The following is a 14868-nucleotide window of genomic DNA, read 5'->3' as shown; positions in this document are numbered from 1 at the left end:
CTGCCGCCGCCCTGCCCTGCCCACTGGCCCAGCCCCTCCCTGCCTCCTGACACACCCCTCTCCCCGGCAGCCCCTGGCTCACAGCTCCCCTGGGGTGGACGGGGAGTCAGCCACAACAGGGTACTGTCCCCAACATGCTGACATAAAGCGGCCACTCAGAGCACAAGCCACAGAGCAGGGCTGCAGCCCGACAGTGAGTCTCAGAGCTGTGCCTGGCCCCCTCCACTCAGCAGAGGCAGGCCTGGCAGAGACCTCGGTGGCAGTCACGCCCGGGGGGGCCCGGGGGGGCCCAACACAGTCTGTCCGCCACTGGGCCACAGCTTCCAGACAAGCAGGGGCCTGACACAGGGCAGGCCTCCACGAGCACCTGGGGACTGAGTGGACGAGAGAAAGACACGGATTGGCTCTTCTTCCAGAGACCCAGGGGCAGCAAGGTGTCACCAGAGCCACCTGCCTGGGGACTGGACCCTGTGCCTGCTCTGCTTGGCCAGGCCTGAGCTGCGGCACTGACGATCCAGGAGAGAAAACGCTCAGCCAAGGGTCACGTGCAAACACCCGCGATCTCCGGCCCAAGTGGAAGGCCTGTCTCCAGAGGGAGCAGCCCGAGGGGGCCGCGGCAGGCCCTGAAGAGTGTGGGGGCCCCTCCTGTCCCACTCAAACGCCCTGAGGAAGTGCTCTTACCTGGCGTCTCACACACCAGGTGAGGGGGCAGAGCATGCCTCTGACATGGAACCAGGACGGCCTCGACGGCCCGCTGCCCACGGAGCCAGCAGCCCCGCCCCCGCCCCATCATTCTCCTGCTTGAAACGGACACGTGCCTTCGTAGCAGGACCAGTTCAAACTGCATTCCACCCCCACGGCCCCTTCAGAGCCCCTTCGGGAGCTGCCTGAGTGGCGCCCTGCCCAGGGCCCTCCTCCGCTGTCCGAAAGGCCGCTCACTGGCAGCAGGGCAGCCAGAGGCACAGCTGCGTGGAGCCAGGCTCTGCCCCAGGGCAGGCGGGCACCCCCAGGACCACAGCACAAGGCACCCCGTGTGTGACCCACAGCTGCACACAGTAGTCTCCTGGGGAGGGGGCCACCTGGAGGAAAGCTGCAGCCCCCGCAGGTGCAGCAGCAGGCCGATCCCACCCCCAGCACCTCCCGCGGCCACTGCCCTCTGAGCAGACACCCGGGGCTACATCCCTGCCCTGGGAAGAGCCCCCGCCATGTGGCCCTCACCGACCCCACGGCCCCTGCCCAGAGAAGCCTTCTCTGGGCCCACGACCTCTGTCAGCCTGGATGAGTCTCAGTGCTTCCTGGCACTCGCCCCACGGTAGCGTCCGCTTCACTCTCTGTTGACTTCTGACCAGAGAACTTGCCCGGCACAGGACAGCTGCCTGTGGGTACCCTCGGTGGGGGGGTCCCTGCTGCCCAGCCCAGGGCACCCTGTGAACCCCACCTGGGCTGAGCTGGGAGGGCCTCTGCGCACCCCCAGGATGGCCCCCTGGAGTCGGGGTAGGGCTCGGGGGGGAGGGGGCACTGCTCCCCCAGGGGTGCCCCCTGACCTCCTCCAAGTGCCACATACCCTTCAGGGCAGGGTCGGGGGCTGTGGGGACCCTAGTTCCACTGCCCTCAGAGGACACCCCTGCTCTGACTCAAGGCTGTGTCCCCCCCAAACTCCCATGTTGAAGCCCTAGCCCCAGTGTGACACTGTTTGGAGACGGGGCGTTTGGGGGGTGATGAGGGTGAGATGGGGCTTCCCTGGCGGCTCAGACAGTAAAGCCTGAAATGCGGGAGACCTGGGTCGATCCCTGGGTCGGGAAGATCCCCTGGAGGAGGGTGCAGCGACCCACTCCAGTGTTCTTGCCTGGAGCATCTCGAGGACAGAGGAGCCTGGTGGGCTACAGCCATGGGGTCGGAGTCAGCCACGACTGAGGCGACCTAGCACACACGCACGCACGAGAGTGAGGCGAGGTCATCAGGGCAGGCCCGTGACAGGATTAGCGTCCTTGTGAGGCCTGAGCTCCTGTCTCCCTCACAGGCGAGGACACAGCAGGCAGGCGGCTGTGTGCCACAGGAGGAGGGGTGGCCCTGGCCGGCTCCCTGACCTCAGACGTCCAGCTCCAGACCGAACAGTAAACATCTGTGTGAGCCGCCCTGCATGCAGCGTTTGCTTGCAGCAGCCCGGGCCACCCAGCACCCTGGTAAGGCAGGTCGGGGGAGGCTGGGTGGGGCGAGGGGGCCGCCTGCCCCCAAGAAGGGCGGGTGAGGGGACTGTGGCTCCCCATCCTCACGACGACGAGTGTCACTTTGCAGAAGCGCGTTAGAGCCTTCAAAGTCACAGCCCAAACCTCGTCAACCCTCTGAGATTACTTAAGATTTACGGCACAGACACAAAAATAAAATAAAAGAGAGCAGCACGGCGGGCGGCAGGCCCGGTAACAGCACCATTTGTAGTCGGGCCAGCGCGGCCTGCAGACGCGGCTGCTTAAGCACAGCGGCTTCTGTTTATTCCGCGCTTTCCCATCAGATGAATTCGGAGAGAAAACAAGTGACAGGCCGTTTGGGGACATGAGTCACAGCCGAGCTTCAGCTCAGACTCATGAACTTGCTGGAAGCCAGCGAGGGCATGGCAAATCCACACATCTTAGAATAAAAAAATTAAGCCCTCTCTCAGCGTGAGCCTCAGCTCCAGGGCGCGCTCCGTGAGCCCCTCTGGAGCGAGCACCAGCCTGGGCCCGCGGGGCCTGTCGCCATGGCCCCCACAGCCAGGTGGCCCCCAAGTGGGGCGTCTGCCGGCCTAGACAGCAGCACGGAACAGCGCCGAGGGTAACTCGGGCTGGCGTTGTTCCCAGGAGGGGCAGACGCCACTGTGTCCCGCCTGCTTGGGCCTCCGCACACTCTCCTGACCAGGGCAGCCAGGGGCTTTCTATGGGATGACGGACACATGTCTAGGGAGCCTGGTGGGCGGTGTCCGGGTCGGGGGAGAGTGTGTCCAGGGGCTTCCCACCTTCCATCTGCCCCAATGGGATGAGGGCTGACCGGCAGACGGACCTGATGGGCTAACGGCCCTACTTCCAGCGGACTTTCCTCTCGGGTGTTTCTGGAGTCAGAGCCTCACCACAGCAGCACCAGAACCTCCTCCACCTCCAGAGCAGACAACAGGGCTGGGCAGGGACCCCAGCCTCCTGCTGCGAATGTGGGCTACCAAGTGGGCCTCAGCCCCCAGCACGTGAGGCCAAAACTGACCGGAGGCTCAGAGTAGGCAGGTTTCCATCTAAATCAGGGGGCAAAACACAAAGCCACCTCGTGAGGCAGACATGCGCCCTGGCGCACGGGACAGCGCTAACAGTGTGGCCACGCCGGCACGTGGGTCAGGCCACAGTGAGGCTCACGGGCCTCTGGGGGGCAGAAGCCAAGGATCCCGCCATCTCTGTCACTTCCCGGACACCAGAAGCCAGGCCTGGGGACACCCATCCTGCTGGCTCCCGCAGGGCAGGGGTCGGGCAGAGGGGCTGCTGCCCCCCAAGGATGAGCGGGTGGGGTGAGAACAGGCTGCAGCGTTTGGAGGCCATGTGCCCTCCTGAGACCTCAGGACGGCAGGGCCTGCCAGCCAGCCCACCACTGGTGTCCTCTCTCCCTGGGGCACCAATCAGGAGCCCAAGAAAAGCCCTTGGTCCCTGGGCTCAGCCTGGCACCTGGTGGACAGCCATGCTTTGTGGTCACTCAGCAGCCAGGAGCCCATCCTGGCCTCAGCCCAGTCGCCAGCACAACTCTTCCTTCTGCCAGGGAGAGCTGGGGAAGCTGCCGCTGCGGGACAGAGGTCAGGGTCAAGGCCAGCGGGCCCTGGGGCCTCTACACTGCCTGCCGGCCACACAGAGGCAGCCCCAACGCTGAGGGACAGAAGGAGCAGCGTGGGCAGGCATCAAGGTAGCCGCCGGCTCCGGAGACAGGCTCATCCTGCTGCCTTGACAAGCTGAGCCGGGTGTGAGCAGCTGACGTCGGGCCGGGCAGTGGCAGGCCGCAACTCTGCCGAGGAGGAGGCCCCGCCAGGGCACAGGTGACCTTGGGCACAAGAACCCACCCACTGGCAGCCACACTTCCCGGGCCTCCCGGCCACTCAGCTCCCCCACCCCCAGGCCACATTCGGGGGCCTCCCAGGCACCTGGCGAGGGTCAGACAGGCCTTCAGGGAGGCAGCCCCCGAGCAGGGTCCACACCGGCCCTCAGCTAACACGTGTCTTGGCCGCACCTCCGCACTGGGCTGCTGAGAGCTAGAGCAGCTGCAGCCACCGAGCATGGCCAGGGCTGCGGGGCCGGCAACGCAGGCACCTGGCAGGGCTCCCGGGCGGCGACCCAGCCTCCACACCAGGCCCCCAGCCTCCCCACCGGGCCTGGACCACTGTCACAGGGACACGGAGCTTGAGGCAGGCAGCGGCCGAGAGGGGCTGGCGGCCAGGCTGGGTGGGCCTGTCCCAGCAGCCTTGCTGTGCACCCAACCCAAGTGTGGACGCCACCACCTGCCCATGCAGCAGCCCCGCTGGTCCCGAGCTGAAGGGGAGGCACAGCCCAGGCCCTGCTGCTGACCGGGCCGTCCTCCGCTTGAGGGGCTGGACACTTAGCTGAAACCAAGGCGGCAGCTGCCTCGGGGGTGCACCTAGCCACCTCCCCCCTCAGGACCTCTGCCCCTTAAGCCTGGCGCTCATTTCTGATCAGTGACCTCATCACAGCCTGGCACACTCAGCACTCAATACTGGCCCAGCTGGATCCACACCTGGGCTCCCGTGGCCCCAGGAGCCAGGAGGAGAGGCCCGTTGGCGCCTCCTGACAAAGGTCACGCAGCCCCAGCAGAGGCGGGGCCAGGCCTGGGCTGCCGAGGCAGCCGGACGCCGACTGCAGGAGGGGGAGGCAGGAGCAGAAATCAATAAATCTGAACCTCATTCATGATGATCTGGGGCTCTTATTAAGTAAATTAATTTAAGTTAATTTAGCTCGATCATGACTCCCGATCACAGTGATTTAGTGAGGGGGAAATTGCATTAGGAAAGGCCATGCTCACCAGATAGGAGAACGGAAGAAAATTAGACCCACTTAGCACTGTGAATTAATATGGAAATAGCAGGTGTAAATTTAACCTTATCGAGAGAGTGAAAATTATCTTCATAAATTTGTAGAAATAGCCCCCAAGATGCTTATAAATCTATTTAAAACAAAAATATTACAAAAAGTGCAGTAAAATTAATTTAAAATATACTTCCAGCTATCGCCTCCAGAAAAGTCAGCAGCAGGGCCAAGTTTCGTGTGGCCTAGCGGGAGGGAGGAGGGTGGTGGGCACTGCTGACCGCCTGGGCAGGCTGACCTCTTGGCACACCTACCCGGGGCCAGGAGGTCCTCAGCTCCTCTCCCACGGCCGCTCAGCTTGCACACGCCCTCAGCCAGAGGCCGCCCGGAGCCAGGCCATAGCCCTCAAGAGCAGGAGGCCCCTGGGGCTGGCAGGTGGAGCGGGCTGCAGCCTCGCCTCCCGCCCCTGATGATCGCCATAGGACAGAGAGCTGGCCCAGCCTCTCTCACTAGAAGCTTCTCCCTGAGGGACACCCAGTGTGGTGTGGCCTCAACGGTCCGGGCCGTAGCTGCTCCCAGAGCAGCTCCAGCAGCTTGCTGATAACAGGACAGGGAGCGTGAGTCTGCACAAGTGTGTGGCACACACGGGTTGGCTACATGACTTGTGCAGAAATTGCTGGGTAAAAAAATTAGCGCATTCCCCTGTCAACAACTACAGACCAAGCACTTGCGGCGGTGCGCTCGGGCCTTGAGGCCCTCCGGCCTGCCCCGCCCTCTGGAGCCCACCAGGCGCAGGCCTCTTACCTGGACAGGGAGAGCCGCCGCGCCCGCCAGGAGGGCAGGGCTGGGGGGCCGGGGGTGGTGCTAAGAGGCGAGGTCGGAGTCTTCTTGACGATGCGGTAGCGCGTCCTGATCACTTTGCTGGTGGGAGGGGGCCGCTGGCCATGCAGGCTGGAGGCTGCAGGGAGACCCAGACACAGGGGTCAGGGGAGGCGGGGGAGCTGCCCACTGCTCCATCAGCCCTGCCCACATCCGCCCCGCTCTGGGGAGCCCAGCAGCTCCTGCAGCCAGAGCCGGCGGCAGGGCAGGCCCAACTCCCGTGGGCACTGAGGAGGGGCCGCAGGTGGGCCGCGGAGGCTGGGGTACAAGGTACTCACCTCCCTCTCTGGCCACCCTCACCCACCCCCTGCATCCACGCAGATTTATGTCCTTAATCACTTCCGTTTCTATAACATTTTGCAGAGTGATATACACCATAGCTTTCCTCCTTGCTGAAGGTTTCATGCAATTAACAGGGATCTGTTTTGCCCCAGTTCCCTCAACTTGATAGCCAGCAATTTCTCCATGGCTTCAAGGAACGCATCTAATTGCCCGCCTTTCGTTAACGCATAGCTCTAACTGCCCAGATAATTAAAGCTAACACAGCGCTCCCGCCCCTCGTGGCCCAGCTAGCACCCAGGCCCTCAGGCCAGGCTGCTCAGGCCCAGGCTCCCAAGGGCGCCTCTCCTGGGGCCCACTTCCACATGCCTGCCCGCAGCCCAGGGCTCTGCCTAGAAGGGGGCCACAACCACCACCCCTGCAGCGGGCAGCTTCTGGGCAGCACAGCCAGGGGGGATGGACACACGGGGGGTGGCCAGGAAAATGCACTGGTCTCATCACCAGAAATCCGGCACAAGGAAGGGCAAGGATCAGCTACCCCTCAGCTGAAGGCTGCCTGGGCCCAGCATGGCCCAGGAGAGGGGGCGGCCCCACAGGGCCCCACGTGCCTTGCTGCTTTACGCCAGTCCCGGCGGTGCCCAGCCACCCCACTGTCCAGCGGCACAAACCAGTGCGTCCTGACCCGAACCTGCTCCCCTGGGCCAAGGACACATCTTCCCAGCACCTGCAAACCCCACAGGAAGCAGTTACTGCTCTGAAAATGGTGACGGTAACACTACCTAAAAACCATGTCTCAGAACTGGGAACACAACAGCCCACCAAGCCACAGCCAGGCCCTCCCCTGTCAGCAATCAGCACCTCGGCCTGGACCTCCTCTCCAGGCCCACCCGGCCCGGCAGGTGGTGGGGTGAGGGCTTGCCCGGGGGCAGTCAGGACCAGCCCACCCAGCGAAGTGACCGCACCTGCATGGCCACTGGAACGGGCACTGTGCCTCCCTGTCCAGATGCTGGAAGGGCCCCGCCTTCCCACGTGAGACGGCCAGGACGCGGCTCGGACGGATTCCAGGCCCTCCTAGCAGCCTCCACAACAGAGGAAAGTGCAGGTTCCAAGCACCCAGCCGGGTCAGGTTAGGTGTGGGCCCCAAGGCCCAGGGAATACTGAGAGCGGGGGACGCCTCTGCTCCCCGGACTGATGGCAGGGACCCACAACCACTGCCCACCAAGGGGGTCCACAGAAGTCGGGGCAAGGCTGGGCCAGCACCCCACCCGACCTGTCTCCATCTGTCTGTCTCCTCGCAAGGGCGGAAGCTCAGGAGGGGTCACAAGAGAACGAGGGGAGCTCAGCAAAAGTACAGGCTCACCTGGGGGCCCGGTCCTGGAAAGTGACCGAGCGGGCGGGTCTGCAGCCTCGGGCAGCCCCACACCACACACAGCCCAGCATAACCTGGGCATCAATAAATAAATGTTTGTTGAATTGAATTTTCAAGGTCTTACAAGCAAGGAGAGACCAACGAAAATCAATAATAGCTTGTTCCAACTATGAGCTCAGGAACGTGAGAATTCCTCTAAGTTATCACCAAGCCCCACGCTGACCTCATGGCCTCCAAACCCACCCCAGCTCCCTGCTTACAGAGACTCTGCACCTGGACAGACCCCTGCCTGTCCCCTCCAGCGGGGCCGCCCACTCTCTGCCCCATTCTGACCCCCACAGCAGCCACCACCCACCAGCCGGGGCTGTGACACACACCGCAGAACCCAGGGGTGCCCTGCTCTGTGGCCCGGGGCATGGCTGTGTGGGGTGGGAAGGGGCACTGGGCAGTGAGCAGGCCCCCGCCCCAGCCTGGCTGCTTCCATCCCACGCTCCGCCCCCTCACCCAGATGCACGCCCCCTTCTCCCATCCCCTCCCTGCTCCACCAGGCGCCACCTCCTTCAGGAAGCCCCCAGTCCCCAAAGCCCAAGGGACTGGACTCCACATTCTGCAAAGTGCCTCTTGAGACACAGCCTCTGGGCCTGGCCCTAACTCCCCCCTACAAAGAGCACTGATATTCACATCTCTTCACAATGCAGCCCTACTGTGAGAGCAACTTCATCATCAATTTACTGCATTTTCCTTATTGGTGCCCCGTTACCACTTCCAAAAATACACAAACTAATAAAGTAGACCCTCCCTCTTAGACTCATTGTCACTCTCCAGACATCTTCCCTGTCACACCTCCGCCCTCCAGATCTAAGAGGCAGGGGGAGAGTGAGCACAGAGCACAGCCTGGCCCTGCAGACCCTTCCGCTCTCCCATGGGCAGCACAGGACCCCCACAGTGTGCTGCGGCCCCCTGCCTGGCCTTGAAGATCCCCCTGCTCTTCCACAGGCAGCATGCCCCGCCCCCACAGTGTGCTGTGGCCCCTGGCCTGGCCCTGCAGATCCTCCTGCTCTTCCATGGCAGCACAGGACCCCCACAGTGTGCTGCGGCCCCCTGCCTGGCCTTGAAGATCCCCCTGCTCTTCCACAGGCAGCATGCCCCGCCTCCACAGTGTGCTGCGGCCCCTGCCTGGCACTGCAGATCCTCCCGCTCTCCCATGGGCAGCATGGGACCCCCACAGTGTGCTGCGGCCCCTGCCTGGCCCTGCAGATCCTCCCACTCTCTCACGGGCAGCATGGGCCTAGGGGTGGACGCGCCCCAGAGAGGACCGTCCAGGGTGCCCCTGTCCAGGGCACGAGCTCAGCAAGGTGGACAGACAGGTGGCGTGCCACCCTCGTCCTAGGGGTGGTAGGACTGGGGGCTCCTAAGACCGCACACGGCACACGGGGGCCAGAAGCTGGGGTGGGAGGCCCGGTAGCCCTGAAGCCTGTGTGCAGGCGGAGTGGCGGGTGTGGTCTCCAGGAGGCAGCACGCTCCTCACGCAGGCAGGGCCGCCTGAGCCCAGCCCAGCACAGCCCTGCCAAGCAGCAGGCTCTCCCCTTCCTCCTGGCTGGCTGAGGTCTGTGTAGATAATCATGTTATTTAGATACGATGTTGGTTTAATTCCCTTCATTACAGACTCCCAGGGCTGTAATTTTTTTCTCCGCATGATGTATTCCCCGTGGCACATTTCACTCAAATCAAACCCTTCGCGCCTTTATTGCCAACGACGCCCGGGCGCCGCGTTATCAGGCCCACACACACAGCCCTCTCCGCCCCGCTGTGCAGAGGTCACTTCTAATGACTAATCGATCTCATTAGCTTTCCTAATTAAAAACTTTACTACCGCAGTGGAAGACAAACTACAAAAAAACTGCTGGCATCATATCTGAATGGGTATGAGCCCATCCATCAGCTGGGCTCTGGCCCTGCGTGCCCAGCTCGCGGCTGGGGTGGCGGGGGGTTGCTGCCAGGGAGGCCAGCCGCGGGGCCCGGCCGTCTGGGAGCGGGGGAGCACCAGCCCTCACGGTGGCTGTCCGGCAGCACCGTCTGCAGCAGCCCGGCCTCTGGCTGACCCCGGCCCCCACCCCACCTCAACGAGCACCACAGACAGCAGAGCCACTGGACGGAGGGCAGGCCCTCGCTCTGTCGCTGCGGACTAGGGTTGACAGGGAGTTCAGGTTTTTATGGAACTTCAAAGGGCGAGAACTAGGAGGAAACGAGCTGATTTCACGACTGTTTAACGACTGAAGAGGAGCTGGAACCGGAGCTCCTCTGAGTAGAGGCTGCCTGGGGCTGCTGACGGGAGCAGGAGGCGACGGGAGGAGCCCCCGACAGCCCACTGGCCAGTCAGCTCCGGACATCCCGACGAGGCAGGGTGGGCGCCGTCAGGAAAGGCGGGGCGGGGGCGGCAAGGCTGATCTGGGACCTTGAGGAGCGTGGCCTAGAGGCCTGTCCCCAGACTCGCCCTGACTGGGCCGCGGACCCCGTGGCCCATCGTGCACAAGCTTCCAGGTCCACACGGGCACTGGGGCCTCTGGAGTGGGCAGACTGAGCAACAGGCCGAGGAGGAGACCCGAGACAGCAGACAATCACGCTGGGCTTCCCATGCGCTCCAAGGGTGCCACCCCGCCCCTGAGGCCAGCAGAGCGAGGGGACAGCTCAGCGCCACCGGGGAAGGCCGAGCCCGGGAGCACGGCTGCCTCCAGCCCTCCCGCCCGGCGGGGTGCAGAACAGGACAGCTGGGCCACAGCCACCGCCTGGCGGCCAGCCGGGGGATTCGCCAGAACCAGACGCACGAGGCGCCTGGGCAGGGCACAGCCTGAGGACCGAGAACTCCATCCGCCTGTCAGGCACCCCAGAAACCAAGCTCTGCTCCTGAAGGGGGCCCCAGGCCCCACCAGCGAACAGAGTGGGTGGGGTCAGTCGAGCGCCTGGCCTCCCAGGGTCTTGCAGCGTGGCCGCTGGGAAGCGAGCGGGCGGGCTGTGGGGTGAGCCTCCTGCCAGCCTGGGTGTCCCGTGCCAAGTCCTGTGACTCAAAGCCCCCCCGTCACCGAACCTGCTCTTCCTCAGCAGCTGCCCTGACACTTCCTCACACCCCCAACTCCGCGTTAAGACAGACGAGAGGCCACGTCACAGCTCAGGCTTTCAGGAGCCCCGGGAGCTGTCCTCCACTACCAGTAATGTGGGTCCCACTGGCTGGTCGCCTAACCAGCAGCCTGCACTGCACCCCGCTCCCCAAGGCTGCTTGAGGCCCCCACATCGGGGGATGTCTCCACCTGACTGGGGCCGCGGGCAGCAACAGCCGAAGCAGCTTCCGAGCACCCAAACCCACTCCTCCTGGGTTCTGAGATCTGAAAGAAAGAGTTTTCAAGCCCACAGTTCCCAAGAGGGATCCCCCATGATGCCTCTTCCTAGGGTGCCCCCCAGACCACCCCCAGCCTCCACGAGAATAGGCCCCTCCAGCTAACTGCCTGCTTAGGAATCACAAGGCAGGGAGCTCAGGGAGTGCGCCCACAATGACACCGCTGGCCAGGGGGCTCTAGACAGAGGGGATGGCATGGCCATGGCCCCTGGGACAGTGGGAAGCAGGGAGGGCTGCAGGCAGGCAGAGAGTTGGGCCCGCCCTGTGCTGCCTCAAGGCTGGTGGAAGGCTCACACCTAGTCAGCAGAAAAGAGGCCGCCAGACTGCCAACGATGGGCCTGTCGTCTCTGTACACCACCTTGTCTGAACATCAGCCTGTCTGAGCTGTTCTGTTGGTGACGCCTATGGTCCTGGAGACGGTGAAACCACAACAGCATCAGGAGGACTGAGGAGGGGCGCACAGTCCCCAAGGGCCACCAGGAGAAGCTCCACCGCCTGCAGGAAGCAGGGGGACGGCTGCGTGCCCAGAAGTGCTCCCAGAGGGGTGCTCCCAGCAGATGCCAGGGGCAGGGCAGCTCCCACACTGGCCCCACGCACCCTGCAGAAGGGCTGGGACCTAAAGCAGAGCTGGCGAGATGCTGCCTGCAGAGGCGGACGGAAGCAGGCGTCATGGCAGGAGGCTGGGCCCCTCACCCCGCCCAGACAGCAGTTCTCAGGGGAAGACCCAGGGAAGGCTGGCCCTGGCCAGCTCAGGGGGTGCCTTGTCAAGAGAAGTGCGGACCCTCTTCCCTCCACCCCCTCCACAGAGGATCCACAGTGCCCACCGTGCAGCAGAGCCGCCAGGTACGTCAGCCCTAAGGACGAGGGAAGGAAAGGGAAGGAAAATGACCGGCCCATTGCCCCGCAGGAAGGGACCCAGGCTGGGCCCGTCTGGCACCAGGCCCAGGGGCCTCTGCGTAGGAGTCTCTCAGGATGGACAAAAGAGGAGCTCAACTCTCTGACATCAGCCTAGAAGACACACGGCTCCAACCCATAAAGACAGCCAGAAACACACTGCAACCTGCCCCTGCACCACACCTCCCCGGCACCCCAGATCTCCACCTCACCCTGCAGGCTCCCTGCGCCCCCAGACCTGTGTCTCACTCCTCCCCGGGAAAGCGCTCACGTGGCGCCACCCTGGGCCCACTGCACTCAGTGCCCTGCAGGCAGCGGCCGCAGCCGGTCCCAGCCCAGAACCTGCAGGTGCAGGGTGTGTGTGGTGACCGGGCCTGGCCCTCCTGCGCCCACCACAGGACAGGCAAGGCCTCAGGACAAACCGCGACGGCGAGGGCCTTCTCCTGGAGGAGGCAGACGCCCCGCCCCCGCGCTCGCTCAGTGGGAGCTGCCAGGGACCGCAGCCCCCCGCGCTCTAACAAGCTTCAAACGAGGGATGACGGGGATCGCAAAGTATGAATTTTTATGAGTCTAATAAATCACTCCACTTTTCCTGTGCCTGATGGCTGCCGGCACTTCAAACGGACAAGCCCTGCCACAGTCAGCGGCTTGGCCGCGTCCCCACAGGCGGCCACACTGGGACGGGGCCGCCGAGGCCCCTCCTGGCTCCCATGGCACCCAGCTCTGCCCCCAGGGCCAGCCCTCCTGCAGGCCCCAGGAACGGCTCGGGCAGCCTGCGGAGAGGCTTTGCCAGACTCTGACATGCAGAGGACCCACCCCTGCCTTCCAGACCAGAGTCTGCACAGGGGACCCTGGGGAGAGGGGTGGATGCGTGGACACGTGGTCGCTCACACACGCGCTTGCTCACATGCAGGCACAGGGGACCCTGGGGAGAGGGGTGGACGCGTGGACACGTGCTCGCTCACACACGTGCTCACTCACACGCAGGCCGCGGGCACACGTCAGCAAGGGGGAGGGACGCCTGCCTGTGAGAGGGGAGAGGCGGGCCTGGGTCTTGCCCTGAGAGGCTTCCTGTCTTCTGCTCCAGGGACCAGCCTTGGCGAACAACTACCATCACCAAGTCACAGCGACAGCATGACTGGGCCGCACGTCACCTGGCGGCTGTCGGCACCAGAGGAGCGTGGGCAGCGGGGAGGTGACAGACAGCCCTGTCGCCGCCCGGCCCTGCGCGCCGCCGTCTCACGTTACCTGGTGTTTAATGACGACACCGTCAGCCAGAGACGCACAGCGCCAGGACTGTCAGGGCCCTATTAGAGGGAAGATTGAGACCCTACTCTTCTCAAACTCACTCAAGCAACACAAGCCGCCAGTTCCTGTAATTATCGTGCACGAGCCATCGATCGCACGACGACACCGCCCCATCTGTGTGAAATGGGGGTAGTCTGCTCCCTGACAGTCGCTGTACATTACAGGTGGTGGGTCTCCCACCCCTTTAGGTGTCACTCTAAAGGATGGAGGAGGGGAAGGGAGCACCTCCTAGCCCCCGCCCCACCTGCAGGCCCTGGGCACAGGGGACAGGGAGCCCGAGCACATCCCAGGGAGGCGTGCCCCAGAAGGCGGAAGAGACAGCATGGCGTGTGGCTGGGGATCCGGGGCAGGGGCAAACTCAGGGAGCAGGGCCCACAGGTGCAAGAGACGGCCACACCCCAAAGCCGGGAGCCCCAAGCAAAGGCAGGGAAGGCAGGATCCAGGCCAGGCAGACAGCCCACCCTCCCTCCACTCCCCCAGAGACAGGGCCAGGCCCGAGCGGGCGGAGGGCAGGGTTCAGACATGGCTGGGCTCCCCCCAGTGGAGACCAGGCGGCCCCCACCCGGGCTGAACCAGGCTGTGCTGGGCTGACACGCCTGCGTGCGGAGGTCCAAGGCCTGACTGCCCAGGGGACCAGGGGCTGGCCAACACCTGGCCCCACACTGGGTCTGTGAGCACATGGTCTCCATCCTCACAGGACGGTGGTCCTTTCTCACGCCTGTGTCCGTCCATTTGGGAGCTTGGCCCAGGCAAGCCAGGAGGACAGGGAGATGGCCTGGGGGGGAATCCACCCCCTACCAGGCTGAGACCCCAGAAGGCCAGAGCCCTAGGGAGCAACAGGGGCTCCCAGGTCCACCAAAGGAGTGGAGGGGCCTTGTCCACACCCCACTGACAGCACCAGGGCCCCCAACAAGCCAGGTCAGCTGAGGGGACAAAGCCGATCCTGGGAGGTGACGGCCCACCCTACCTTGGCAGTTTCTGCTGAGGTTTCTGGTGGCAGGAAAGTGCCCACCAGTCCCAGGTGGACAGAGGCCCACATTCCAAGCATAAGCGATGGGGGAAGCAGTGCAGAACACGCCTGCCCTCCCCACGGGGCTGGCCCAGACACTAACCGCAGCGCCACGGGACAGGCGCCAATCAATGTGTCCGCCTCCACCCTCCTCACCCTCAAGACCCCATCCTCACCCATGGCGGGGGGGGGGGGGGGTGCCCAGCAGACACGGGGTGTGCCCCTAGATATGTGACACACACTGGGCTTCAGTCGTCCCCAGGAACCCCAGTCCCACTACATGACCCAGAGCCGGTGGCCCGCGCAAGGACAGTGCTCCTCCTGGCCACAGCCTGGCCCCTCGGGCGCCCAGCCCAGCTTCCTCAGAGTTGGGGCCAGAGACAGACACTTCTGAGAGAGCCTGGAAATAACCTCGCTATAAAAAGCAGTGACCACGGAGAGAAAACCACATGTGCCCTCACAAGTGCCAGGCTACCCGGATTCTCCTGGCCACTCACCTGTCCTATGCGGTGGCCAGAGGGGCAGAGCTGCAGCCCAGGGGCAGCGAGCAGGCCTGAGGGCACCTGGGTGCAGAGCAGATCTGGCCTCACTCAGCCCTGGAGCCAGCCTGCCCGGCCGAGAGGCTGGAGACGGGTCGCCGTGGCGGAGGCAGGAAGGCAGCAGAGCCGCTGGGGCTCACGGGCCAGAGGAGGCCCACCGC

At 64.2% G+C, this 14868-nt stretch overlaps 1 protein-coding gene across 2 annotated transcripts in view; it reads right to left on the bottom strand.

Annotated features, from left to right (window-relative positions):
* The window catches only part of ZC3H3 (zinc finger CCCH-type containing 3), a 63307-nt gene that overhangs the window by 31633 nt on the left and 16806 nt on the right, over nt 1–14868 (bottom strand). For both annotated transcript variants that reach the window (XM_025001936.2, XM_059874329.1), the window contains exon 4: nt 5844–5997. In XM_025001936.2, the coding sequence (XP_024857704.2) occupies nt 5844–5997 (154 nt within the window). The remainder of the gene's footprint in view (nt 1–5843; nt 5998–14868) is intronic.

Source organism: Bos taurus, chromosome 14, assembly GCF_002263795.3.
Source record: "Bos taurus isolate L1 Dominette 01449 registration number 42190680 breed Hereford chromosome 14, ARS-UCD2.0, whole genome shotgun sequence".
Taxonomy (NCBI): Eukaryota; Metazoa; Chordata; class Mammalia; order Artiodactyla; family Bovidae; genus Bos; species Bos taurus.
This window is presented reverse-complemented; position numbering and strand designations above follow the sequence as displayed.